Source organism: Carcharhinus amblyrhynchos, chromosome 22 (genome assembly GCF_965287045.1).
Source record: "Carcharhinus amblyrhynchos chromosome 22, sCarAmb.v2.hapA, whole genome shotgun sequence".
In the NCBI taxonomy this organism is placed as follows: Eukaryota; Metazoa; Chordata; class Chondrichthyes; order Carcharhiniformes; family Carcharhinidae; genus Carcharhinus; species Carcharhinus amblyrhynchos.
The window spans coordinates 10623246-10650891 of record NC_137345.1 but is presented as its reverse complement, the minus strand read 5'-3'; the positions used below and the strand labels follow the sequence as shown (position 1 = coordinate 10650891).

Sequence of the window (27646 nt, the reverse complement as noted above, 5' to 3'; positions counted from 1 at the left end):
TGAAACCGGAGCACCCTGAGGAAACCCATGCAGACACAGGGAGAATGTGCAAACTCGACACCAACAGTGACCCAAGCTGGGAATTGAACCCAGGTCCCTGGAGCTGTGAAGCAGCAGTGCTAACCTCTGTGCTACTGTCCCACCCTGACATGGGGCTGTGTATTTCCCTTAATGTACTTGGTGGTGAGTGAGACTGGAGAATGGCACTTTCTTCAAACAATGGGAATATTAAACTGACTAAACCCCAGCCATCAGCTCTGTGTGTCTTGACACACTATGTCCAAGTAAATTCCCTGATCTGAAGAGGAAACTCCGAGACACGGGAAGAGATTGAGTCTGATTGACCCAGCAGGAACCTAAAGTTAAAGTTTAGGTTTATATTTATTAGTCGCAAGTACGCTTACATTAACACTGCGGTGAAGTTACTGTGAAAATTCCCTAGTTGCCACACTCTGGCACCTGTTCAGGTACACTGAGGGAAAATTTAGCATGACCGATCCACCTAACCAGTACGTCTTTCGGAGTGTGGGAGGAAACCCAGGCAAACATGGGAGAATATGCTGACACCACAACAGACAGTGACCAAAGCAGAGAATCAAACCCAGTTCCCTGGCACAGTGAGGTAGCAATGCTAACCACTGTGCCACCTGATGATGTGCTCTGAACTGGGAAACGTGTCTGGTACTCTGGGTAAACTCCACTGGAACACTTGGACACATTTGGTGATCCAAACTCCGAGCCTCTGCCATCAAGCACCTTAACTCTCTGCTGTCACATCAAGAGAATGAGAGTCAGGAGTTGAGTTTGGAATGCCTCTCTGGAGCCTGTACCTGTTTCTTGGCCCTGGTTTATTGGAATCATTGATCTCCCTGTTGCCCCTCCCTCATTCTACTCTGGCTCAAAACATGTCTGTTGGTGTTTTTCATTACCCCAGTTCGGAGAAGGGTCTGAGAAGCTTGAATTTGAGTTTTATTCTCCTTGAACCTGTCCCCTTTCTGTGGCTGTGCTCGGATAACACTGTGTTGAGTATTGACTCAAAGATACGGGGATTGGAGGATCTGTTCTAACGTCTTTGTTATTCAGGGGTTTGAACAGTTGTTTGAATGAGATTGAATGCTTTGTGTCAGATAATTTGCAGTAAATTTGGAAATGTCCAGGTTTGATGTGGAGAAAGAGAATATCAATGGTTAAATCTGTTTAAGCTGCCTGTCCATTTTCACCCACACGGTCACATATTTCACCAGCTGATGGGGAGTTGTTTCTGAATCGCTTCTCAAGCCCTGTCTAATTCAGGATGAGGAACGCAGAGGGACTCTGCTAAAGTGAATGAGCCATATGGTTGGTGTGTTGCCCCCTAGGTGCCAGGGTCCATGATGTCTCCGCTCGTGTGTTTGAGATCCTTAACGGGGAGGGGAACCAGCCCCAAGTCGTGGTTCACATCGACACCCATGATGTAGGTAGCAAAAGGGATGGGGATGTAAGACAGAAATTCAGGGAGTTAGGGTGGAAGCTTAGGGCTAAAACAAACAGAGTTGTTATCTCTGGTTTGTTACCCATGCCACGGGATAGCGAGGAGAAGAATAGAGAGATAGAGAGTGTTTGAACTCGTGGCTGAAGGGATGGTGCAGGAGGGAGGGTTTCAGATACCTGGACAACTGGGGCTCATTCTGGGGTAGGTGGGACCTCTACAAAAGGGATGGTCTACACCTCAACCAGAGGGGTACCAATACTCTGGGGGAAAATTTGCCAATGCTCTTTGGGAGGGTTTAAACTGATTCAGAATGGGGATGGGAACCTGAATTGTCGCTCCAATGTACAGGAGGTTGAAAATAGGGAGGCCATGGATAAGGTTTCAAGGTCGCAGCAGTGTATTGGCAGGCGGGAAGGTGGTTTGAAGTGTGTATACTTTAATGCTAGGAGCATACAGAATAAGGTGGGTGAACTTGTAGTCTGGGTTGGTACCTGGCACTTTGATGCTGTGGCCATTTTGGAGACATGGATAGAGCAGGGACAGGAATGGTTGTTGCAGGTTCCAGGGTTCAGATGTTTCAGTAAGAGCAGAGAAGGTGATAAAAGAGGCGTAAGTGTGACATTGTTAGTCAAGGACAGTATTACGGTGGCAGAAAGGACATTTGATGAGGACCCGTCTACTGAGGTAGTATGGGCTGAGATTAGAAACAGGAAAGGAGAGGTCACCCTGCTGGGAGTTTTTTATCGGCCTCCAAAAAGCTCCAGAGACGTAGAGAAAAGGATTGCAAAGATGATCCTTGATAGGAGCGAAAGTAACAGGGTAGTTGTTATGGGGGACTTTAACTTTACAAATATTGATTGGAAAAGCTATAGTCCGAGTACGTTGCAGGGGTCAGTTTTTGTCCAATGTGTGCAGGAAGGTTTCCTGACACAGTATGTAGATAGGCCAACAAGAGGTGAGGCCACATTGGAATTGGTACTGGGGAATGAACCAGACCAGGTGTTAAACTTGGAGGTAGGTGAGCACTTTGGTGATAGTGACCACAATTCAGTTACGTTTACTTTAGTGATGGCAAGGGATAGGTAGATACCGAAGGGCAGAAGTTATAGCTGGGGGAAAGGAAATTATGAGGCGATTAGGCGAGATTTAGGATACATAGGTTGGAGAAGGAAACTGCAGGGGATGGGAACAATCAAAATGTGGAGCTTGTTCAAGGAGCAGCTACTGCGAGTCCTTGATAAATATGTATCTGTCAGGCAGGGAGGAAGTGGTCGAGCGAGGGAACCATGGTTTACTGAGGAAGTTGAATCTCTGGTGAAGAGGAAGAAGGAGACTTATGTAAAGATGAGACGTGAAGGCTCAGTTAGGGCACTGGAGAGTTACAAATTAGCCAGCAAGGAACTAAAGTGAGAGTTAAGAAGAGCCAGAAGAGAAAATGAGAAGACTTTGGCAGATAGGATCAAGGAGAACTCTAAAGCTTTCTATAGGTATGTCAGGAATAAAAGAATGATTAGGGCAAGATTAGGGCCAGTCAGAGACAGTAGTGGGAAGTTGTGCATGGAGCCTGAAGAGATAGGAGAGGCACTAAATGAATATTTTTCGTCAGTGTTCATGCAGGAAAAAGTCAATGTAGGTGAGAATACTGAGAGGAGAATATGGATAATATTGGAATAGTTTAGGTTAGAAGGTCATTAGATTGGTTCCACTGGTTGGCGCAACATCGAGGGCCGAAGGGCCTGTACTGCGCTGTAATGTTCTATGTTCCATGATGCTTGGCTGTCAGTCAACCAGCCTGTTTTCAACATTTTCCCATCTGGTAAAGAGAAATACTCAAAGAAAATGACCCAAAAAGATACTGTTAAATGTGCTGATGATTTTTCTTCAGGGATGCACTTGGCAGTGTCCTGGAGATTGAGCTTCAATTCTTGGAGACCCCAGGCCAATTCTGGAGGGTTGGTAACCCTAGTGGGTGCCTTGCCCGCGATTGGATCATTCCATCCCCCATTTTGCTACTTTGTCGATGATTTTTTTCCTGCTCTGTCCCAACCGTATGAATGCTGTTTTTAGGCCCAACCTCAAGTGAAGACTTTTGTGATAGCCGATGAGACAGGTTTTCAATATTCCTGCTGTTTCAATCCCTACAGTGCAGAAGGAGGCCATTCAGCCCATCAAGCCTGCATTGACATCAATCCCACCTAGGCCTCCTTAACCCAACATATTTATCCTACGAACCCCCCTGACACTAAGTGGCAATTTTAGCATGGCCAATCAAACTAGCCTGTACATCTTTGGACTGTGGGAGGAAACTGGAGATTCCAGGGGAAGCCCACGCAGACACGGAGAGAACTTACTAATTCCATGCAGACTCTTGGATGGCACGGTAGCACAGTGGTTAGTGCTGCTGCTTCACAGCTCCAGAGACCTGGGTTCGATTCCTGGCTTGGGTCACTGTCTGTGAGGAATTTGCACATTCTCCTTGTGTCTGCGTGGGTTTCCTCTAGGTGCCCCGATTTCCTCCCACATTCCAAAATGTACAGGTTAGGTGGATTGGCCATGCTAAAATTGCCCCTTAGCACTCTGAGATATGTAGGTTAGAGGGATTAGTAGGTAAATATGTAGGGATATGGGGGTAGGGAATGGTTGGGATTGTGGTCAGTGCAGACTCGATGGGCCAAATTGCCTCTTTCTGCACTGTAGGGTTTCTATGATTTCTATTGCTCAAGGCTGGAATTGAACCCGGGTCCCGGGTGCTATGAGGCATCACTGCGAACCATGGTGCTACGGTGCCGATGGTTACTGGATTCACTACTGTTCCCGTGTGTGACCCCTGAAGGCTCTGGAATTTTTTCAGAAACTACTTTATTGGCTTACAAAAGCATTCGTTTCACTTCCATTCATGACAAATAATAGAAGTTATTGTACAGAGTAAACTTGAGAAATATCTGTAGCATCATAACAAAATAAAGAGTAACATCAACTGACGTTGGAAACTATTGCCTAACCAACCTGCATGACTTCTTTGAGTAACAAACACCTCCCTCATTGACTCTGGTTAGCTTTATAACTTTCAAAATGCACTTGCCAAAGTCCCTGAAGTTATAATCCGACCCAAAGTTCTGAGTGTTCAGAGTAAACACTAGGAATTGAAAAGAAACTGTCGCAATGAAAAATTCAGTAGAAAAGAGGAACTTGCAATTTACACAATGCCTTTCATGGCCAGTGAAGTATTTTTGAAATAGAGAGATGTAGCTTATGTGCATCACACAATGAAGAATCCCAAATTAGATGAAAAAGCAGATGATCAATTCCATTGATGTTGGTTACAGAATAATTATTCTCACCGGGAGAACTATTTGAATAATGCCGCTGGATTTTTTTTTAATGAGCTAAGGAAGCGGAAGGCGTTTTAGGTTAATGTCCCAACCAAAACAAAAATGACAGTTCCAACAATGCAGCATTCTCTCAGTACTGCAATGAAAGTTCAGTCTGAATTGTACGATCAATCTCAGAGTTAAAGCATGACTTTCTGTCATGGAATCAAGGCTTAGATGTGAAGCCAAATTTGTTCCCTTAGCCCTTTTGTGTCAAAGGAAAGAAAGTTGTGCATTTATATCATGCTTTTTATGATCACCAGACATCATTCGTCAATGTAATACTTCTGAAGTGCAGTCATTGCTGTAAAGTAGAAGACACAGCAACCAATCCGCAGATACAAGGACCAAGAAATAGAAGCAGTGGTGGCTACCATGCCCCTCAAGCCCGTCCCACCATTCAATATGATCATGGCTGATCGATGCTAATCTCAAGTCCTTTTCTGTGCCATTTCCCCAGAGCCCTCTATTCCTCAAACTATCAAGTATTTATCCATCTCCACTTTAAATACTTCTGACAATCAAGCCTCCATTACGCATTGGGGCAAAAAATTCGAGAGATTCACCAAACTCTGCAAGAAGTATTTTCTACACACCTCACTTTTAAATGACCTGCCCTGTGTCTTGGTTAAATGATGGTGTGCTGGGGTCAGAGGGGGTGAAGTGGGATGGGGGGTGCTTTGGAGTGAGCTGGGGTGTTGATGGGTACTGAGTGGGGTGCGACAAACCTTGGTCGTGGGACCACTCTCTCTGAATCGATTAACCTGGGCTCAGAAACTCCAGGCGAATTGATTACGTTGATATCAAACTGGGAGGAGCAGTGGGAATGCCGAGAACAACTCCAAAGCTCCTGAAGGAGTTGGACAAAAGTAAATAGGTGGGCAGCTCACGGCAGAAGGAATTGAATGGAACTGATATACAGAGAAAGGAGCAGTAAGCAGCAGGAACGGTTTTCCTAACGAGTGAAGTTAGCATAAACTGTCATTTCGGATTCTTGCGGAGTGAGCAGCCTTGGAGTTTTTGGACTTTTCCGTTGTGGCTGGCTCGGAATGCTGACGGCACTGTAGATGACACTGTCTGGGTTGTTAATTGAGTGACGTGACACTTCACTGCTCTGTGTAGACGTTTTCTTCTCAAACTGCACTGCTGCATATGTGATTCCATCATTATCCAATGGGGTGTTTCTCTTTCTGTGCTTTCCTGCTGCTTTCCTGCCATCGTGGTAAATATGTGAATACACAATGCTCTCTTCCAATGCTGCCAACTGCTAAAATAACAAAAATATCACATTTGTTTCTGATGAACTTGAGTGGTGGATTGTGCTGTTATGAGAAGGAAATTATTTATCAATTATTCTTAATCAGGTTATAAAGTATTGCAAGTTATTACAAATTATTTACAACAAATTCAGCCTAATTATTATTATTCACTTCTGACCCGAAGCATAGAAACATCGAAAATAGGAGAAGGTGTAGGCCATTCAGCCCTTCGAGTCTGCACTGTCATTCATTACGATCCTGGTTGATTCTCCAGCTCAGTAACCTGTTCCTGTTTTCCCCTCATATCCTTTGAACCCATTAGCCCCAAGAGCTATATCTAACTTCTTCTTGAAAACATACAATGTGCTGTTCTCCAATGCAAAGAATTCCACAAGCTGACCACTCTCTGGGTGATAATATTTCTCCTCATCTCAGCCCTAAGTGGTTTACCCCATTTCCTGAAACTCTGACCCCTAGTTGTGGGCACCCCCACCACTGGGAAATTCCTTCATGCATCTACCTTGTCTCGTCCTGTTTGAATTTTAATAGGTTGTTATGAGATTCCCCCCTCATTCCTCAGAACTCCAGAATCCTAATCAATTCAATCTCTCTTCAGTCAATCCCATCATCCCAGGAAGAGTCTGGTTAACCTTCACGACACTCCCTCCATAGCAAGAACATTCTTCGTCAGATAAGGTGATGCAAACAGCACACAATATTCCAGGTGTGGTCTCTCCAAGGCAGCAAGACATTCCTGCACTTGTATTCAAACCTTCTCGCTATGAACAGTAAGAAGTCTCGCAACACCAGGTTAAATTCCAACAGGTTTATGTGGAATCACGAACTTTCGGAACACTGCTCCTTCATCAGGTGGGTTCACATGAGGAAAGAGCAGCGCTGCGAAAGTTGATGATTTGACCTGGTATTGTGAGATTTCTTATTGTGCCCACCCCAGTCCAACGCCGGCATCTCCATATCTTGCTCCGAAGGCCAACATACCATTTGCCATTTTCACAGCTTGATGCACCTACTTGCTTACTTTTAGCGACTGGTGTACAAGGACACCCAGGTCTTGTTACACATTCTCCTCTCCCAATCTATAACCATTGCGATAATAATCTGCCTTCCTGTATTTGCTACCAAAGTGGATAACCTCACATTTATCCACATTATACAGTGTCTGTATGCATTTGCTCACTCACTCAATTTGTCCAAGACGCAATGACGCATCTCTGCATCCTCCTCACATCTCACCCTCCCACCCAGCTTTGAGTCATTCCCTCTTTGTCTAACCCCTTTCTATTTCTATCCCCCCTCAACTATTTATTCAGCTTCTCCCTGAATGTATTTATGCTATGTACTTCAACTAACCTTTCAAGGTAATGAATTTCAGATAGTGACTCTCGGTAAAGATGTTTCTCCCGAATTCCTTATCCCTTCCATGTAAATTGAGTCATTTAGCATTACTGCATTTCAGGGAAGGCCAGATAATCACAAAAGGGAGAAAGAGACAGAGGGATATGCAGATAGTGTGAGATGGTTAGGGGTGGGAGGAGACTCAAATGGAGCATAAGACCAGCATTAAGCAGGTGGGCTGAATGGCCTATTCCTGCTGCAAATTCTCAGCAAGTTCTGTATCATCCAGCTTTGGAAATTTCCAACTATTCATGTTCATATTTATCATCCTTACCAGATTATCATGCGGAGTCTTGTCTCTTCGATGACATAGAATGCCAATTGAGCCTGAAAATGACAATACAACCATTGAAAGAGCAGCAACAGGAATGGTTAATGTTTAAAACCTCGAAATTGAACATGAGTTGCAAATGTGCATAATCTTCTGGTGGCACAGTGGTTAGCACTGCTGTCTCACAGCGCCAGGGATCCGGGTTCGATTCCCAGCTTGGGTTATTGCCTGTGTGGGGCCAGCACATTCCCCCCGTGTCTGGGTGGGTTTCCTGTGGGTGCTCCGGTTTCCTCTCACAGCTTGAAAGACGTGCCGGTGAGGTGCATTGGCTGTGCTAAATTCTCCCTCAGTGTGCCCGAACAGGTGCCGGTGTGTGGTGACAAGGGGACTTTTACAGTAACTTCATTGCAGTGTTAATGTCAGCCTACTTGTGACTAATAAATAAATAAATAAAGTAGCATTCTGTCAGATTAACAACCAAAAATCAGCCTTGCTATTGAAAGACCAAAGCCTGTGGGTGGTGGGGGAAGGGGGGAACCTTCCCATTGTGCCCTGCCGGCTGATGGGCTCGCTGAGAAACAGACCCAAACCTCTCCCCCTGTATCTCACTTTGACCCAATCACTTCATACTATACGCCTCTACCATTCCCAATGCATGGAGGGTTTTACTTCCAATAGAGTGCAGGGGGTTATTTGTTGTTTCATAACAAGAATAATAACTTCGGTATTCATGGTCGTTTGGTTGTGTTGAAAAAGGGATGCACTGTTGAAACTTTAGACCATGCACTCATCAGGACAATTTGCAAGAATAACAATAGTAAAGGGAACAACAATTTATACTGTAAGTGAAGAGAGGGTGGATTGCTTTGAAAGAATGTCTCTTTATTCAGCAATATTTGCTGTATACTGGAGAATGACACCCGGGAACATGGAGAGTTTGAACCAACGCAGCTTTACTTACAGGTATGTGTTGTCTTACATGGCTGCTCCTTCTCAGCTTGTTTCCCATGATAGGGAATTGAGAAGTCATTTCCGGTGAATACGTGATTGCATTAATTTAACAGCGTTTCAGTAAGGGTTAATACAAATATATAACAATATATACTCATTAGAATTCAGAGGGGACATCTTATAGAAACATCTAAGGTTATGAAGGAAATAAGTAAGAAGTTGTTTCCACTGGTGGATGAAACTAGAACTAGGGGGCATGGCCTCAAAATAAGATGGAGCAGATTCAGGACTGAGTTGAGGAGGAACTTCTTCACACAAAGGTTTGTGAATCTGTGGAATTCCCTGCCCAGTGAAGCAATTGAGTCTACCTTATTGAATGTTTTTAAGGCAAGGATAGATACATTTTTGAACAGTCAAGGAATTAAGGGTTATGGTGAGCGGGTGGGTAAGTGGAGCTGAGTCCACAAAGCCATAATTTTTTTGATTGGTGGAGCAGGCTCGAGGGGCCGGATGACCTACTGCTCCTAATTCTTATGTTCTCAAGTTCTTCATATTCATGTGCCAACCCCCGATTGATATCACGTACCATCCAACTCAACAAAGGCTTCTACTCTGCTTTTGAATGGACTTCCCATATATTATGTTGATCTTTCTCTGCACTCCAGTTACAACTGTAACATTATATTCTACACTCTCTCCTTCCCTTCTCCCCAATGTACTCTGTGATTTGATTTAATCTGATTTATTATTGTCACTTGTATTAGCATACAGTAAAAAGTATTGCTTCTTGTGTGCTGTACGGACAAAACATACTGTTCAAAGAGAAGGAAACGAGAGAGTGTGTGTGCTTTGGGTTTGCTTTGTCTATATAGTGCACAAGAAATTATACTTTTCACTGTGTCCCAACAGATGTGACAATATTAAATCAAATCAAATCAAAAGATATGCGACTTAATTATTCTTCCATGTTCAATTTGTGTTGACTAGAATGAGAATACTACAATCATAGCTGTTTACTGATACATATAACAACTTATATATTCTTTATTTTCTGTGACAAGTTACTGACATATACTGAAATGATTAAAAGGAAATAGAATCTCACCCTTGTCGTTTTGCCTCAGGTACAACACGAGAGAAACAACGAACACGATAAGAATGGCCCCCAGCATGGCGATTGGAATGTAAATCGGACTGTGATACAGAGAATAGGAAAAGGTCAGTGCAGGTTCACAACTGTTTCATGGCCATTCGGTTAAAGAAATTTTTCAAGGATGACATTCATAAATTTGTTTTCATGCACTCAGGACATTCCGAAGCATTTTACAGAAAATGAAATCAAGTTTTAGTGCATAGGAACTTTGTAATGTAACAAACCTGGCAATTAATTTACACACAGCCTGCTCCCACAAACAACAGTTAGATAAATGAACATTGTTTAAAAACAGAAAATGCTGGAAATTCTCAGCAATGGCAGCATTTGTGGAGAGAAGAGCAGAGTTAACGTTTCGATTCGGGATGACTTTTTTAGGGCTGAATATTGCTCAGGGAGAGCCAGCCTTCTCTTCTCTTCTCTGGTGACACGGTAGCACAGTGTTTAGCACTGGTGCTTCACAGCTCCAGGGGTCTGGGTTCAATTCCCGGCTTGGGTCACTAAGGCAGTGGAGGGGAGAACCACGCAAAGGTCCATTAAACTCGGGCGGGATTCTCCAGTTTTGGGATGAGCGTGGCTGAAGAATCCCACCCAGGATCTTTCAATTATGCCCCCCCATCAAAACAGATCAGGATTTAACTAAGCTGCATCCCGCCACTGGGATGCAAATGAAAGGCCAACTAGAAACTCCCCACTATGTCCAATTCTCTGTTATGCCAGTGGGAACACACACCAGTCCAGAACACGTCTGGTCCAGCGTGGCATGAACATTCAAGACCCGAACAAAGCTTGGGGCTGCCTTCAGGGTTTGTGATGGAGTCCGCTCGTGACCCTGGCTCCTGAAACACCATCTCAATGGGTGGGTGAAGTGTCTATCAGGTGGATCTTCCAGCTTCAGTGGGAGTGTCCACCTTCCAGCCTCAGAGTGTTTCTGGAGGTCCATTTTCTTTCTTCAAGGGATCCATCCTCTTTGTTCAATGATAACTCAGTGATACCTGATGCTGTTACAATATGTCACCCACATCTGATAGTGGGACACATGCCCTCAAGTCCACCCTGCCAGGGAAGACGGTGCAAAACCCCCAGGTGCAAAATTAATTGCACAGTAAAAAAAATTGAAGTTTATTTATTAGTCATAAGGAGGCTTACATTAACACTGCAATGAAGTTACTGTGGAAATCCCCTAGTTGCCACACTCTGGCGCTTGTTTGAGGGAGGGTTTAGCATGGCCAATGTACCTAAAAAGCATGGCTTTCGGACTGTGGGAGGAAACTGGAGCACCTGGACGAAACCCACGCAGACATGGGGAGAGTGTGCAGACTCTGCACAGAGAGAGACCCAAGCTAGGTATTGAACCTGAGTCCCTGGCGCTGTGAGGCAACAGTGTTAACTGCTGTGCCACCATGTTGACCTATTGGATGGAAGATAAGGCCTGGTTTGCCATTGAGCTGTGCAGTGGGAAACAATGGGTAAGACAGCACGATGTGGGCCCAGCCACCATTTCCATTCTGATCAGCCACATTACAAAACAATAAACAACGGAGTCTCCAAATGTTTAAAGAACATTTCACCCATTGCATAGAAATCCGTGCCAGTTATTACATCCCCAATGAGAACATTGTACCTTTCATCATTTTCTGTTTCTGAAGATTTGCTGTAGCTGCCAGTGGAAATAATATTTGTACTTGTGGGATGTGTCGTAGTTGGTGATTCTGTTGTAGAAACTTCACATAAATGTTTAGATTCTGTTGAAACAGAGGAATAACATTCAGATTCACCTCATTTTCACTTGTCACCAACTGAGAGAGTGTCGTTGTGAAATGGAACTTCAGTCCTTGAGGAAAGATCTGATTTCTGTGTCATTTTTCCCTCTCTGGTCACAATAGAGAAGCGGCTTATATCTGGCCCATTTTTACTGGAAATTTCATTTTATTTCCCATATCTGAGAGTTGGAAGTGGACAGTTACTCATGGGCCTGTTAATGAGCTCAGATTGGTGAATTTCAATCCAGATATCCCCCTTTTTGTCATCAATTTCTCATGAATACATTAAACCGTCACTTGCCACCATTGAGAACGGTCATCACCTGGGGTCAGTTTTATGAGCTTGCCGTCACAAGGGGAATCTTCACTCACTGACCGTGAACATCATAAACCAGCCAGCGATTTTCTGTCCGTTTAATTATAATGGTCCATGTTATCGGTGGGAGACCCTCTCCTCTCCACCCTTTCCCCAACCATCCTCCACTAGGCACTGACTGTCTCAGAGCATTTTAGTAAATCATTTGTTCCAAAATGTAAGAAAGATATAGCATTGCTTTTGCAGTTCTCACAATCTTAAGCGGCAAATGGAATTTCTGGCCATTTTGCTCTTTTTTTTTAACCAGAACGAACGCTGGGAAACATGTTTCTCCCACTCTGCAGAAAACAAAACTGCAACATTCACATAGACTAAAATGGAAGGGTGTAACTTTTAAAGAATGGAGATCTGTAGCTCATGACATTCCACAGGGATCAGTGCTGGGACCTCTGCAGTTGGTATATAAATGATCTGGAGGAAAATGTGGGTGGTCTGATTCGTAAATTTATGGACGACACAAAGATTGGTGGAGTTACTGATAGTGCCGGGGATTGTCAGAGGATACAACAAAATATAGATAGATTGGAGACTTGTGTACAGAAATGGCAGATGGATTTTAATCCGGACAAATGCGAGGTGATGCATTTTGGAGGATCAGGTTTAGGCATGAATTACACTGTAAATGGTAGAGCCCCTGAGGGACATTAACATACAGAGAGACCTGGACATGCAGGTTCACAGTTCACTAAAAGCGGCAACACAGGTGGCCAAAGTAATTAAGAAGACATGTGACATGCTTGCCTTCATCGGGTGGAGCACTGAGTATGAGTCGCATGGGAAATCATGTTGCATCTATATAAAACCTTGGTTAGGTCATATTTGGAGTATTGCATGCAGTTCTGGTCACCACACTACCAGAAGCACTTGGAAGCTTTGGAAAAAGCGCAAAGAAGGTTCATAAGGATGTTGTGTGGCCTCGAGGGCACCTACAGGAACTAAATCTCCACCCCATCAAAATCAGCACTTCTAAAACAGTCAAACAACCCATGGAGACACCTAAAATTACCATAGTTAAGGAAATGTCCCTGGCCCCTCAAACCTCTTTTGAGGTCAATGACACACCTATGGTTCAAACCCCAGAGATTCTGGACCATTAATAACCAATCAGACAAAAATGATTAACACACACTTAAAACAATTGCTCCAACACTCGAAAACATCGAGACAGGATGGCTGAAGTCAAATACTGTAAATAAAGGATTAGCATTTGAATTGTGTACTACACCGAAGTTCAGGTATAACTGTAGCCCGTTGTGGCAGAATCTTTAGAGCGCTTTCGGGACAGTCCGATTGTATGTCCTGACTGCGCTTCTCCGTTGGCGTAAAAGAAAATAAAGCTGTGCCGTTACTGAACTTCACCCTGAGTCCGTAGTGGTCGTTTCGTATACTCGCGCTAACAGGGTTGAATAAACTAGGATTATTTTCACTGGAAAGATGGAGACTGAGAGGAGATCTGATAGAGATCTACACAATTATGAGCGGCACAGACAGGGTGGATAGTGAGAGGCTTTTTTGCAAGGCGGAAGTGTCAATTACAAGGGGGGACAGGTTCACGGTGAGGGGGAGATAATTTAAGGGAGATATTTGGGGGGAGTTTTTCGCTCAGAGAGTGATGAGTGCCTGGAATGCGCTGCCAGAGGAGATGGTGGAAACAGGCACAGAAGCAACATTTAAGAGACATCTGGATGAGTACATGAATAGGGAGGGATTAGAGGGATATGGATTGAGTAAGGGCAGAAGATTTTTTAAAATTTAGTTGAGGCATCATGATTGGCAGAGGTTTGGAAGGCCAAAGGGTCTGTTCCTGTGTTGTACTCTTCTTGGTTGTTTATAAGCATTTTTTTTTGGGGGGGTGGGTGATGGAATTTGAAACATTTAATTTTTAGGACAATGAAATTTTCTGGAGCGATGGAATTTTACAGCCCAGAGGGAAGAGATTCTGCCATCACTTTAACGCTGATTCACTGGAGGATCTTCCCAGTTAATCTCATTTCATTGTCCTTTCCTCAGACCCTCATTAATTTGCTTTCTTCACTCCTCTTTCATAAAGTATTATTGAACTTGTTTGTCACCTTATTTGAGTTGGGCACTACACATGCCATGTCGATTTGCGTTAGTTACGTGCTCCTAATTTCTCCCTTTGTTCTTTTGTCTCTGACATCATTCACCATCCAGACACAAGAGTTCAGCATTGTGGAGGTGGGGGTAGGGGTGGGGGATGGGTGAATATTTGGGCCTGTCCACTGTGGGCGCAAATCCCATTATGGCCGGAAACTCTTATGAGAAAAACATTTCCTCAAAAATTCAATAACCAAATGGTTTGTTTACAGTCAAACTTACCAATACTTTTTATTTGTATCTCATAACTGTAGTTCTTCCCTGTTCTGTTGTTCGCTGACACATTAACCATTTCACTGGATTTGTTTCCCTGGTTATTTGAGGCTGTGCAGTAATATTGATGATGTTGCTGTGTGAAGTGTTGACAATCTCGATCCAGTTTACTGGTGTCAGAGACCTTTGAATCTTCAGACGGGGTCTTTTCATACCATGTGTACTGAATGGGAAGTGATCCCTGGACAGACTCACAGGAGACGGACACTGAGTCCCCAGAACTTGAGGCATTTGGTGGTGATAAAAATGTAAGTTTAGGAACAGACACGGGCTCTGTGGAGAAGAAACAAACATTTAGATATTGACTGTACATCTAAAAATCAAATACTCTCCTATTCTCTGCCCTTCAGAATCTCAGGCGTGGTTGGCCTTGTTGGAATCTGACATCGACTCCTCCATGGGGTGGATGCCAACACAATTGATACCATCCAGGACAAACCAGCCTGCTTGATTGGCACCAAACCCACAAACATCCATCCCCTCCACCACCGACACTCAGTAGCAGCATTGTTTACCATCTACAAGATCAGCAATTCATCAAAGATCCTTAGGCAGCACCTTCCAAACCCATGACTGCTTCCATCTAGAAGAACAAGGGCAGCAGATACATGGGAACACCACCACCTGCAAGCCACTCACCATCCTGACTTGGAAATATATCTCCATTCCTCCGCAGTCGCTGGGTCAAAATCCTGGAATTACCTCCCTCATGGCATTGTGAATCAACCCACAGCATGTGGACTGCAGTGATTCAAGAAGGCAGCTCACCACCACCTTCTCAAGGGCAACGAGGGATGGGCAATAAATGCTGGCCAGCCGGCGATGCCCAAGTCCCATGAATGAATAAAGAAAATACTTAATCAGGGTTTGTGATCGGGACACGGGAGAGAGTCTGGGCCCAGACACCACACGCTGCACTTTAGGAATGCCCATTGCTATCTCCAATGCTCCAGCCAATTAAAGGTCAGGGACTGAGCTCATCATCCAATCAGGGAGAGTGGGTGGGGTCCTGGTGATGGAGGGTCTCACCTGGCTGAGGTGGGAGTTGCTGATCTGAGAATGGAGACAGTGAGGGGCAAGCCCGGGTGAGTTTACTTTATCCTTGAATATCCCACAGCTGCCTGACCCTAATCCTGACCGGACAATGTGGCCTGTCTGCGTTGCTAACTGAAAACCCCAGTTGGCATGGCAACGAGATCTTATGAGGCCCCATTGGGAAATTTCTTCCTCGTGTTGACTGTCCACGCAGTTACTTTTGAATGTAAGTCAATGATGATCAGAATTGTGTGAGTTTTATTGCTGCACCTTCCTGTACAATAAAAAATATGTAATTATTTAGTAAATCTGCTGAAATGGGCAGTTTTCCAATAAAGTTATTAAAACTCAAAACCAAAGATCATCAATTTCCAGTAAACTTAATTTCAACAGAATGGAAAGTGATTCCTGTAGAAACTAAAGGAAATATTTCTGACTGAGTTCTTCGCAATCAGCGTGTAAACAGTTAAAGCTCTTAAACCGAATTGGCACATTCATCCTTTTAAATTTCCAAAGCTGTTACAATCAATTGTGTGAGAAAAAGAGGGTCGTACATCCACCCTTACTCATGTGGTCACAGCAACCCATACCTTTCGTATTTGTCTAGCTTTCTGATGAGACGTGTGTCCTGGAACAGATCTATGGCCGGAATTTTCTGACTGCTCACACCAGGAGGATTGAACATTTTAGTCGAGGTAAACAAAGATAATCACTGAGAAACATACCGTCAGATATTTGAAGCTCAACGGCATAATGTAGATCGCGACCAGTTTGTTCTATCCCACAGCTGTACCATCCTGCATCTCCTGAGCGAAGATCCTTCATAGTGACAACAAATACTCCTCGTGTCTGGTCATCTACGATTGATATTCTGTCATTTTGCCTGTTTGTCGCTGTGACAACTCCACACTGGCAAGTCCAGCCGCGACACCAATGTTTAATATGTGACTTGTACACTGCATCATAGTGACAATTTATTGTGATCGCTCTTCCCACAATTCCTGTTCCTTTTGTTTCTGCCCACAATGCACCTGAAACTGAGGAGACAACATTTCAGAAATTGAACAGGAAATAATTGCTTCATTCAAATACGTACATTCTTATGAGTTAAATTCCATGCAGATTAACATAATCATTAAATAGAGATTTTTCACAATCTCAGAATGTCCCAAAGTATTTCACAATCAATGGTTTACTTTTGAAACATTTTGGGGTATTTTCTTGACTCACAGGTAGGAGCTGGGAGAGCGGAGGGGAGCTGGAAATTGAGGTCCTGCCTCACACTGTGGGGTTTCACTCCAGTGTGGAACTTCATCAAAAGATTTTTCACACAGAAATAGACATGGGGTGGCACAGTGGTTAGCATTGCTGTCTCAGAGCGCCAGGGACTTGGGTTCGATTCCCGGCGTGGGTCACTATCTGTGTGGAGTTTGCTCGTTCTCCCCGTGTCTGTGTGGTTTCCTCCAGGTGCTCTGGTTTCCTCCCACATCCTGAAAGACGTGCTGGTTAGGTGCATTGACCTGAACAAGTGCCGGATTATGGTGATGAGAGACCTTTCACAGGAACTTCATTGCAGTGTTAATGTAAGCCTTGCTTTTGATTAATAAATAAACTTTAACTTTTAGACCCTTGTACAGACCTGAGAATTTTGGGACATTGCCAGTGGGTGCGTTGGGGGTTAGACATGAATTTGATGCTGGCAAGGAGAGATATTTGGATCGTGGGTGGGCTGCGGATGTCAGGGGGTTATCTTTGCAGGCCTTGGTGATGGGTGGCCTAGGGGAATGGCTGGAGGTCTGTCGGGATTTAAATGCCTCCTGGGGAGGTGAGTGGAAATCAGGGGGAGGTTTGGGTGAATTTGGGGAAACAGAGTCCTTTTTGTTTGCCGTGGGTGGGGTTTGGGGGTGGTGGGAGGTCTGGGGAGGGTGAGAGGGGAATGAAGGGAGTGTGGAAAACTGGAAGTGTGGTGTTGTGTGAGGTTTCAGCAGAATTTCCATCTTCTCAACTTTGTTGCTGCAACCTGTACTGCAGGAGGAATTGGAGATGATGAGAACATTGCTGACAAACATAGAAAGGAAAGAGATTGAGGTTTGGTCAGGGAAGATTCAGAAATTTGGAGACTGATCACTGAGCAGGACCGAAGGAACTTAGAAACTAGAAACAGGAGTAGGCCATTCGGCCCTTCGAGCCTGCTCCACCATTCATTTTGAACATGGCTGATCATTGAATTCAATATCCTGATCCCCTCTTCCCCCTACATCCCTTTGACCGCTTTAGCCCCAAGAAATATATCTAATTTCTTCTCAAAACATTTTGGCCTCAATTACATTCTGTGGGAGTGAATTCCACATTCACCGCCCTCTGGGTGAAGAAAATTCTCCTCATCTCAGTTGAAAAAGGTTTACCCCTTAAACTATGACCCCCTAGTTCAGGACCCCCCCACCATTGGGAACATTCTTGGTGAATTTACCTTTTCTAATCCTGTTCGAATTTTATAAGTTTCTATGAGATCCCCCTCTCACCCTTCTAAATTCCAGTGAATATAACCCTAACCGACTTAGTCTCCCCTCATATTACAGACCTGCCATCCCAGCAGTCAGCCTGGTAAACCTTTGCTGTATTCCGTTTATAGCAAGGACATCCTCCCACCAAAACTGTACACAATACTCGAGCTGTGGCCTCACCTATACAATTGCAGTAAAACATCCCGAACAATACAATCAAATCCTCTCGATATGATGGCCTTCTTTACTGCCTGCTTTATCTGTGCGCTTACTTTCAGCGACTGATGGACGAAGACTCAAAAGTCTTGTTGAGTACATCTCTCAATTTACATCCATTCAAGCAATAATCTATCTCTCTATTATTGCTATCAAAGTGGATAACCTCACATTAATCCACGTTACACTGCATCTGCCATGCAGATGCCCACACACTCACCCTGTCTGAATCAAGCTGAAGCATCTCTGCATCCTCCTCACAGCTCACCCTCCCATCCAACTTTGTATCATCTGCAAATCTGGAGATAATACATTCAGTTCCCTCTTCCAAATCATTAACATATAATGTGAACAATTGGGGTCCTGGAACAGATCCCTGCAGAACCTCACGAGTCACTGACTGCCAATCAATCATTGCTTCCTATCTGCCAACCAGCTTTCTATCTCATCTCAAGACGTTATTAACAATCCCATGTGCTTTAACTTTACAAAGTCGTCTGTTATGTGAGACCTTATCGAAAGTCTTCTGAAAGGGTAAATAAGCCACATTCATTGGTTCTCCTCAGTCAAATCTACTAGTTACAGCCTCAAAGAACTCTAATAGTTTCATCAAGCATGATTTCTCTTCTGGAATTCCATGCTGACTTTGTCTGATACCACTGCCTTCCAAATGCCGAGTTATAAAGTTCTTGGTGATCGACACGAACAACTTCCCCTCGACCGACGTTAGTCTCACTGGTCTATAGTTCCCTGTTTTATCTTTACCTCCCTTTGTGAACAGAGGGCTTACATTAACTATCCTCCAATCTGTAGGAACCAATCCAGAGTCTAAAGAATTTTGGAAAATAATCGCAAATGGATCTACTATTTCCCGGGCCACTTCTTTAAGTACTCTGGGATGAAGGTGATCAGGACCTGGAATAACATTGCTTTTGCAGTTCTTACAATCTCCAGCAGCAAATGGAATTTCTGGCCATTTTGCTCTTTTTTTGACCAGAACAAACACCGGGGAACGTGTTTCTCTCAGTCTGCGGAAAACAAATCAGCAACATTCGCACAGACTAAAGTGGAAGTGAGTAATTTTAAAGAATGGAGATCTGTAGCTCGTAGTCCAGTGCTGGGACCTCTGCAGTTGGTATATAAATGATCTGGAGGAAAATGTGGGTGGTCTTATTCATAAATTTATGGACGACACAAAGATTGGTGGAGTTGCTGACAGTGCCGGGGATTGTCAGAGGATACAACAAAATACAGATAGATTGGAGACTTGTGTACAGAAATGGCAGATGGATTTTAATCCGGACAAATGCGAGGTGATGCATTTTGGAGGATCAGGTTCAGGCATGAATTACACCGTAAATGGTAGAGCCCCTCAGGGACATTAACATACAGAGAGACCTGGACAGGCAGGTTCACAGTTCACTGCAAGTGGCAACACAGGTGGTCAAGGAGATTAAGAAGACATATGGCATACTTTCCTTCATCGGCTGGAGCACTGATTACAAGAGTTGGGAAATCATGTTGCATCTATATACAACCTTGGTTAGGTCGCATTTGGAGTATTGCGTGCAGTTCTGGTCACCCCACTACCAGAAGGACATGGAAGCTTCGGAGAGAGCGCAAAGAAGGTTCATAAGGATGTTGTCATAAGGTCGCGAGGGTGTTGACTATGAGGAGAGGTTGAATTAACTAGGATTATTTTCACTGGAAAGATGGAGACTGAGAGGAGATCTGATAGAGGTCGACACAATTATGAGCGGCACAGACAGGGTGGATAGTGAGAGGCTTTTTTGCAAGGCGGAAGTGTCAATTACAAGGGGGGACAGGTTCACGGTGAGGGGGAGAAAATTTAAGGGAGATATTTGGGGGGAGTTTTTCGCTCAGAGAGTGATGAGTGCCTGGAATGCGCTGCCAGAGGAGATGGTGGAAACAGGCACATTAGCAACATTTAAGAGACATCTGGATGGGTACATGAATAGGGAGGGATTAGAGGGATATGGATTGAGTAAGGGCAGAAGATTTTTTAAAATTTAGTTGGGGCATCATGATTGGCAGGGGTTTGGAAGGCCGAAGGTTCTGTTCCTGTGCTGTACTCTTCTTGGTTCTTTGTAAGCAGGGACATTTTTTTTGTGGGGCACGGGAAGGATGGAATTTGAAACATTTAATATTTAGAACGAGGTAATTTTCTGGAGTGATGGAATTTTACAGCCCAGAGGGAGGAGATTCTGCCATCACTTTAATGCTGATTCACTGGAGGATCTTCCCAGTTAATCTCATTTCATTGTCCTTTCCTCAGACCCTCATTAATTTACTTTCTTCACTCCTCTTTCGTAAAGTATTATTGAACTTGTTTGTCAACTTATTTGAGTTGGGCTCTACACATGCCATGTCGATTTGCGTTAGTTATGTTCTCCTAATTTCTCCCTTTGTTCTTTTGTCTCTGACATCATTCACCATCCAGACACAAGAGTTCAGCATTGTGGAGGTGGGGGTAGGGGTGGGGGATGGGTGACTATTTGGCCCTGTCCACTGTGGGCGCAAATCCCGTTATGGCCGGAAACTCTTATGAGATAAACATTTCTTCAAAAATTCAATCACCAAATGGTTTGTTTACAGTCACACTTACCAATACTTTTTATTTGTATCTCATAACTGCAATTCTCCCCTGATCTGTTGATCACTGACACTGTAACCATTTCACTGGATTTGTCTCCCTGGTTATTTGAGGCTGTGCAGTAATATTGATGATGTTGCTGTGTGAAGGATTGACATTGTAGATCCAGTTTACTGGTGTCAGAGATCTTTGAATCTTCAGACGGGGTCTTTTCATACCATGTGTACTGAATGGGAAGTGATCCCTGGACAGACTCACAGGAGACGGACACTGAGCCCCCAGAACATGACGCATCTGGTGGAGGTAGAAATCCAAGCACAGGAACAGACACAGGTTCTGTGGGAAAGAAACAAACATTTAGATACTGACTAAATATCTAAAAATCAAATACTCTCCTGTTCTCTGACCTTCAGAATCTCAGGTGTGGTTGGCCATGTTGGAATCTGACATCGACTCCTCCATGGGGTGGATGCCAACACAACTGATACCATCCAGGACAAACCAGCCTGCTTGATTGGCACCAAATCCACAAACATCTATTCCCTCCACCACCGACACTCAGTAGCAGCATTGTTTACCATCTACAAGATCAGCAATTCATCAAAGATCCTTAGGCAGCACCTTCCAAACCCATGATTGCTTCCATCTAGAAGGGCAAGGGCAGCAGATGCATGGGGACACCACCACCTGCAAGCCACTCGCCATCCTGACTTGCAAATATATCTCCGTTCCTTCGCAGTCGCTGGGTCAAAATCCTGGAATTACCTCCCTCGTGGCATTGTGGATCAACCCACAGCACATGGACTGCAGTGATTCAAGAAGGCAGCTCACCACCACCTTCTCAAGGGCAACGAGGGATTGGCAATAAATGCTGGCCAGCCGGCGATGCCCAAGTCCCGTGAATGAATAAAGAAAATACTGAATCAGGGTTTGTGATCAGGACACGGGAGAGAGTCTGGGCCCAGACACCACACGCTGCACTTTAGGAATGCCCATTAAATGCTCCAGCCAATTAAAGGCCAGGGACTGAGCTCATCATCCAATCAGGGAGAGTGGGTGGGGTCCTGGTGATGGAGGGTCTCACCTGGCTGAGGTGGGAGTTGCTGATGTGAGAATGGAGACAGTGAGGGGCAAGCCCGGGTGAGTTTACTTTATCCTTAAAATCCCACAGCTGCCTGACCCTGATCCTGACCGGACAATGTGGCCTGTCTGCATTGCTAACTGAAAACCCCAGTTGGCATGGCAACGAGATCTTATGAGGCCCCATTGGGAAATTCCTTCCTCGTGTCGACTGTCCACGCAGTTACTTTTGAATGTAAGTCAATGATGATCAGAATTGTGTGAGTTTTTATTGCTGCACCTTCCTGTACAATAAAAAATTTGTACTTATTTAGTAAATCTGCTGAAATGGGCAGTTTTCCAATAAAGTTATTAAAACTCAAAACCAAAGACCATCAATTTCCAGTAAACTTAATTTCAACAGAACGGAAAGTGTTTCCTGTAGAAACTGAAGGAAATATTTCTGACTGAGTTCTTCGCAATCAGCATGTAAACAGTTAAAGCTCTTAAACCGAATTGGCACATTCATCCTTTTAAATTTCCAAAGCTGTTACAATCAATTGTGTGAGAAAAAGAGGGTCGTACATCCACCCTTACTCATGTGGTCACAGCAAACCCATACCATTAGTATTTGTCTAACTTTCTGATGAGACGTGAGTTGTGTCGTCCTGGAACGGAACTATGGCCGGAATTTTCTGACTGCTCACACCAGTAGGATTTTCCCATCCCGCTACATTTGGAACATGGCGGTAAGATCGCGCCCTCTGTGCCTGGAACTCTCTCTATTGAGATGAGGAAGTACATATTTTAGGCTGTGGGTTGGAAGAAGGTTGGTGTACAGCACAGGAAACAGGTGTTGCAAACTTAGTCACATAAGAACATAAGAACATAAGAACATAAGAAATAGGAGCAGGAGTAGGCCATCTAGCCCTTCGAGCCTGCCCCGCCATTCAATAAGATCATGGCTGATCTGTTGTGGCTCAGTTCCACTTTCCCGCCCTCTCCCCATAACCCTTAATCCCCTCTCTTATCAAGAACCCATCAACCCGCTTCTTAAAAATATTTAGCGAGGCAGCCTCCACCACTTCAACGGGCAGAGAATTCCAGAGATTCACCACCCTTTGAGTGAAGAAGTTCCTCCTCAACTCCGTTCTAAACCGCCTCCCCTTTATCTTGAGGCTGTGCCCCCTAGTCCTACTGTCTTTTTTGAGCGGGAAGAGTCTCTCCACCTCTATCCTATCCATCCCATTCATCATCTTATACGTCTCACATATACTTATCACTTATCACTTATCTCACTTATACTTATCACATATGTCGAATGAAATTTTGTGATAGGTTTGTCCAGGTTTACTTTGTTCACTATAGTTATTCTTAATAACTATTGTTCATTGCTGCTTAATGTTCTCGAACAATATATAGGGCCCTGCTCTGAGCTGATCACTGCTGGGGTCGTGAGGCAGCCGATGGGTTTTGAATGTAAGTCAATGATGATCAGAATTGTACGAGTTTTTATTGCTTCGCTTTCCTGTACGATAAAAACTCTACATCTATTTACCAAATGTCGAAGCACCTTCTGAAATGGCCAGTTTTTCAATAAAATTAATAAAACCCAAAACCAGAGACCATCAGCTTCCTGTGAACTGAATTTCGAAGAGCAGAATGGGTTCAAACTACTTTGCTGATCTACTTTCAATCCGAAATTATTTCATCTGACACAGAATATTAGCAAGTGTTTTTTTTGGTGCTGGGATAATCAGGAGATAAATGCAAAATATTGCGGATGCTGAAAACTGAAAAAAACCAGAAAAGTGCGGGAAAATCTCTGCAGGTCTGACAACATCTGTGGAGCGAGAATAGAGCCAACATTTCGAGCCTCGATGACCTTTAGTCAGCTCTGACCAAGGGTCGTCTCGACTCGAAACATTGGCACTATTCTCTCTCCACGTGCTATCAGAGCTGCTGAGATTTTCCAGCTTCATTCTTGTAACAATCAGGGGATTTGCTATAAGCACTGTCAAATGTTACATCTTCAAACCAGCTTTCCAAAGAGAGATGCAGCACATAGATCGACAGACAGCAGAAACATAAACTGATCTTGGACAGTGAAATTAGATTGTCAGTCAGTCAGTCTGTCGCAATGTCAAACCGCACAGCAGACAGACCCTTTCTACAATATGTTTAATTTTAGCAACATAGAGGAAACATCTTCCCATTCAGGAGCAGGAGTTACAACACCTGCATGGGTTAGCACTGCTTCTCCACAGTGCCAGGGATCCCTGGTTTGATTCTGGCCTTGGATCACTGTCTGTATGGAATTTGCACATTCTCTCCGCGTCTTGCCTGGGTTTCCCCCGGGTGCTGCGTTTTCCTCGTTAGTGTGTGCTTAAACTGGACCAGATGCTGGGCAACACGACAGCTCAGTGAATATCACTGTTTGCGGTGCAGACACATGGATTTGGGCCAGTGTCTGTGGGAGTTTGCGCATTCTCCCTGTGCTAGCGTGGGTTTTCTCCGGGTGTTCCAGTTTCCTCCCACACCCCAAAGATGTGCTATTCGGCTGATTGGAAGTAATAAACTGTCCCTAAATTGGCTTTCCTCAATGTGGATTGCCATAAAAACAATAGATCGGGGTCATGAGTGGAGGGGGGGGACTGGTAATATTGAAATGGCGGCGCGGGCTCATTGGGCTGAAGGGCCTGTTTCCCGGGCTGTTTTTGTTCTTCTTTGTTCTTTGATCCAAAGGTTAGGTTGATTGGCCATGCTAAATTGACCATAGTATCAGGGGATTCGCAAGGTAAATGTGTGGGGCTACAGGGATGGGAGGTGGGATTGTGGTTGTTACAGACTCGACGGGCCAAATGGGCTCCTTCTGTACTGTAGGGATTCTATGAGGATTTATGATGACTTTCACCTCCTCCCTTCCCGCTGTCCAGGGGCTGCACATCTGAGAATCATTCCTCATCAGTTACCTCTGGTGAGTATCTAGAATCTTCAGTTTGGAAATCAAGAATGGGAGATTTATTTACAATAAATGATCAAGTATTATCTTTTCTTTAGAGTTAAAATTGAACATTTCAATGATGCCAACACACACTCGAACATGAATTCAGAATCTAATCTGACAATTCCATCACTGAGTAAAGGAGTAAATGAGAATGAAAAATCAACACCCAAAAATCAAAATAAAGGCTCTTAAAATCAAAACATTACCCATGAACAAATCTCAAGAAGCCCCTGTGAAAATAGCGATGATTTTGACTCTGATCTGGAGGTTTGCTCGGGATAGTGAGTGGGATTTTCTCCGAGTCATTTTAAGTTAAGCGAAGTTAAAAAGAGTCCTCATCGTCCACCCTGCCACCCTCCATGTCCTCTCATGAAGTAAATGCCCCTTTACCTTCACCCAGTCAGAGCTCTGCACTGCCCTTTTGCCCAATCCCGGTGTCCCCAATGCCACTTCCATCCAAGCCCTTCCCATCCATCCACATTTTTTGTGGGCTGTGAGGGGTGACGGATGGAGGGCCCTTGGATTTTCCTGGGACAAAATCCCATGACATGAGGGGGACATTTTGAACAGTCTGTCACCACACTGCATGGCACAGTTGTTCGCACTGCTGTCTCACAGCACCAGGGACCTGGGTTTGATTCCTGGCTTAGGTCACTGTCCGTGTGGAGTTTGCACGTTCTCCCCGTGTCTGCATGGATTTCCTCCGGGTGCTCTGGTTTCTACTGACAGTCCAAAAGATGTGCTAGTTAGGTGCATTGTTCATGAGAATTTATCGCTCAGTGTGGGTGACTTGGTGCTGGAGTGTGGTGAGTAGGGGAATTTCACAGAAACACCATTACAGTGTTAATGTAAGCCTACTTGTGACTAATAAATAAACTTTTTTTTTAACTTTGACTCTGTGCCTATCTTCTTGTGCCGACTGGCCTGTAACCAGTCCACAACCAACACCCCCCCACCCCTGTCCCCCGCAGCAATGATGATCCGATGGTCAAAAAGGACAGTAGGAGGAGAGGTAATGAGCCATGGATAACGAAGGAAGTGAAGGAAAGTGTTAAACTAAAAGCAGAGGAATTTAGAGTAGCTAAGAGTAGTGGGCGAGAAGAGGATTGGGAGAGGTTTAAATGTCAACAAAGAATGACAAAGAAGTTGATAAAGAAGGGTAGGAGAAACTATGAAGCTGGGCTAGCGCTTAATATAAAAAAGGATAACAAGAGTTTTTATAAATATATAAAAAGGAAGAGGCTGGCTAGGGTGAATGTTGGTCCTTTAGAGGATGAGAAAGGGGACCTAGTGGTAGGGGATGGGGATATGGCTAAGGTATTGAATAACTTTTTTGTTTCTGTCTTCACGGAGGAGGACGTGAATAATTTGCCGGGTGTTAGCGATGGAAAGGTGGTAGGACTGGAGGGTCTTAATGACATTACTGTTACTAGAGAGGCGGTGCTCGACAGACTGGAGGGGCTGATTGTGGACAAGTCCCCAGGACTGGATGGAATGCATCCGAGGATTCTGAAAGAAATGGCGGAGGTGATAGTGGATGCCTTGGTGGTTATTTTGCAGACGTCGCTGGATTCCGGGGAAGTGCCGGATGATTGGAAAACGGCTAATGTTACGCCGTTGTTTAAGAAGGGTGCCAGGCAAAAGGCGGGGAATTATAGGCCGGTTAGTTTAACGTCTGTGGTAGGTAAAATGTTAGAATCTGTCATTAAGGAGGAAATTGCGAGGCATCTTGAAGGGAATTGCTTGATAGAGCAGACGCAGCACGGTTTCATTAAAGGGAAGTCGTGTCTGACAAATTTACTGGAGTTCTATGAGGATGTGTCTAGGGCGGTGGATAGAGGAGAGCCGGTGGATGTGGTCTTTCTAGATTTTCAGAAGGTGTTTGACAAAGTACCTCACAAGAGGTTATTGCAGAAGGTCGAGGGACATGGAGTTGGGGGTAGGGTGCTAGCGTGGATAGAGGATTGGTTGTCAAATAGGAGGCAGAGAGTGGGGGTCAACGGGTGCTATTCGGATTGGCGGATAGTGACTAGTGGAGTGCCCCAGGGGTCGGTGCTGGGGCCTCAGCTTTTTACCATTTATACAGATGATCTGGAGGAGGGAACCGAGTGTAGGGTGTCGAAATTTGCTGATGACACCAAGATTGGGGGAACGGCAAATTGTGCGGAGGGTGTGGAGAGTCTGCAGAAGGATCTAGATAGGCTGGGCGAATGGGCCAGGAAATGGCAAATGGAATTTAATGTTGGCAAGTGTGAGGTGGCCCACTTTGGTAGGAAGAATGGTAGGAAGGACTATTACTTACGGGGTGAAAAACTGCAGCAGGCGACGGTGCAGAGGGACCTCGGGGTCCTTGTGCATGAGTCGCAAAAACCCAGCTTGCAAGTGCAGCAGGTGGTCAGGAAGGCGAATGGGATGCTGGCCTTCATAGCGAGGGGGATTGAATATAAAAGTAGGGAGGTCTTGCTGCAGCTGTATAGGGCATTGGTGAGGCCGCAGCTGGAGTACTGTGTGCAGTTTTGGGCGCCGCACCTGCGCAAAGATATTTTGACCACGGAGGGAGTGCAGAGGAGGTTTACTAGGCTGATACCGGAGTTGAGGGGGTTGAGCTATGAGGAGAGGCTGAATAAACTGGGCTTGTACTCGTTAGAGTTTAGAAGAATGAGGGGAGATCTCATTGAGACGTATAAGATGATGAATGGGATGGATAGGATAGAGGTGGAGAGACTCTTCCCACTCAAAAAAGACAGTAGGACTAGAGGGCACAGCCTCAAGATAAAAGGGGGGCGGTT

General features: G+C 44.5%; 1 protein-coding gene across 1 annotated transcript in view; it reads right to left on the bottom strand.

Moving 5' to 3' along the window:
- Positions 1-5797: 5797 nt before the first annotated feature.
- Positions 5798-27646, bottom strand: part of LOC145357151 (uncharacterized) — an 85403-nt gene continuing 63554 nt past the window's right edge. Inside the window, exons 8-14 of the mRNA XM_080210308.1 lie at positions 20804-21127; positions 16183-16494; positions 14372-14695; positions 11517-11637; positions 9845-9933; positions 7792-7844; positions 5798-6109 (exon numbers count right to left, since the gene is read on the bottom strand). Of these exons, the coding sequence (XP_080066434.1) occupies positions 5798-6109; positions 7792-7844; positions 9845-9933; positions 11517-11637; positions 14372-14695; positions 16183-16494; positions 20804-21127 (1535 nt within the window). The remainder of the gene's footprint in view (positions 6110-7791; positions 7845-9844; positions 9934-11516; positions 11638-14371; positions 14696-16182; positions 16495-20803; positions 21128-27646) is intronic.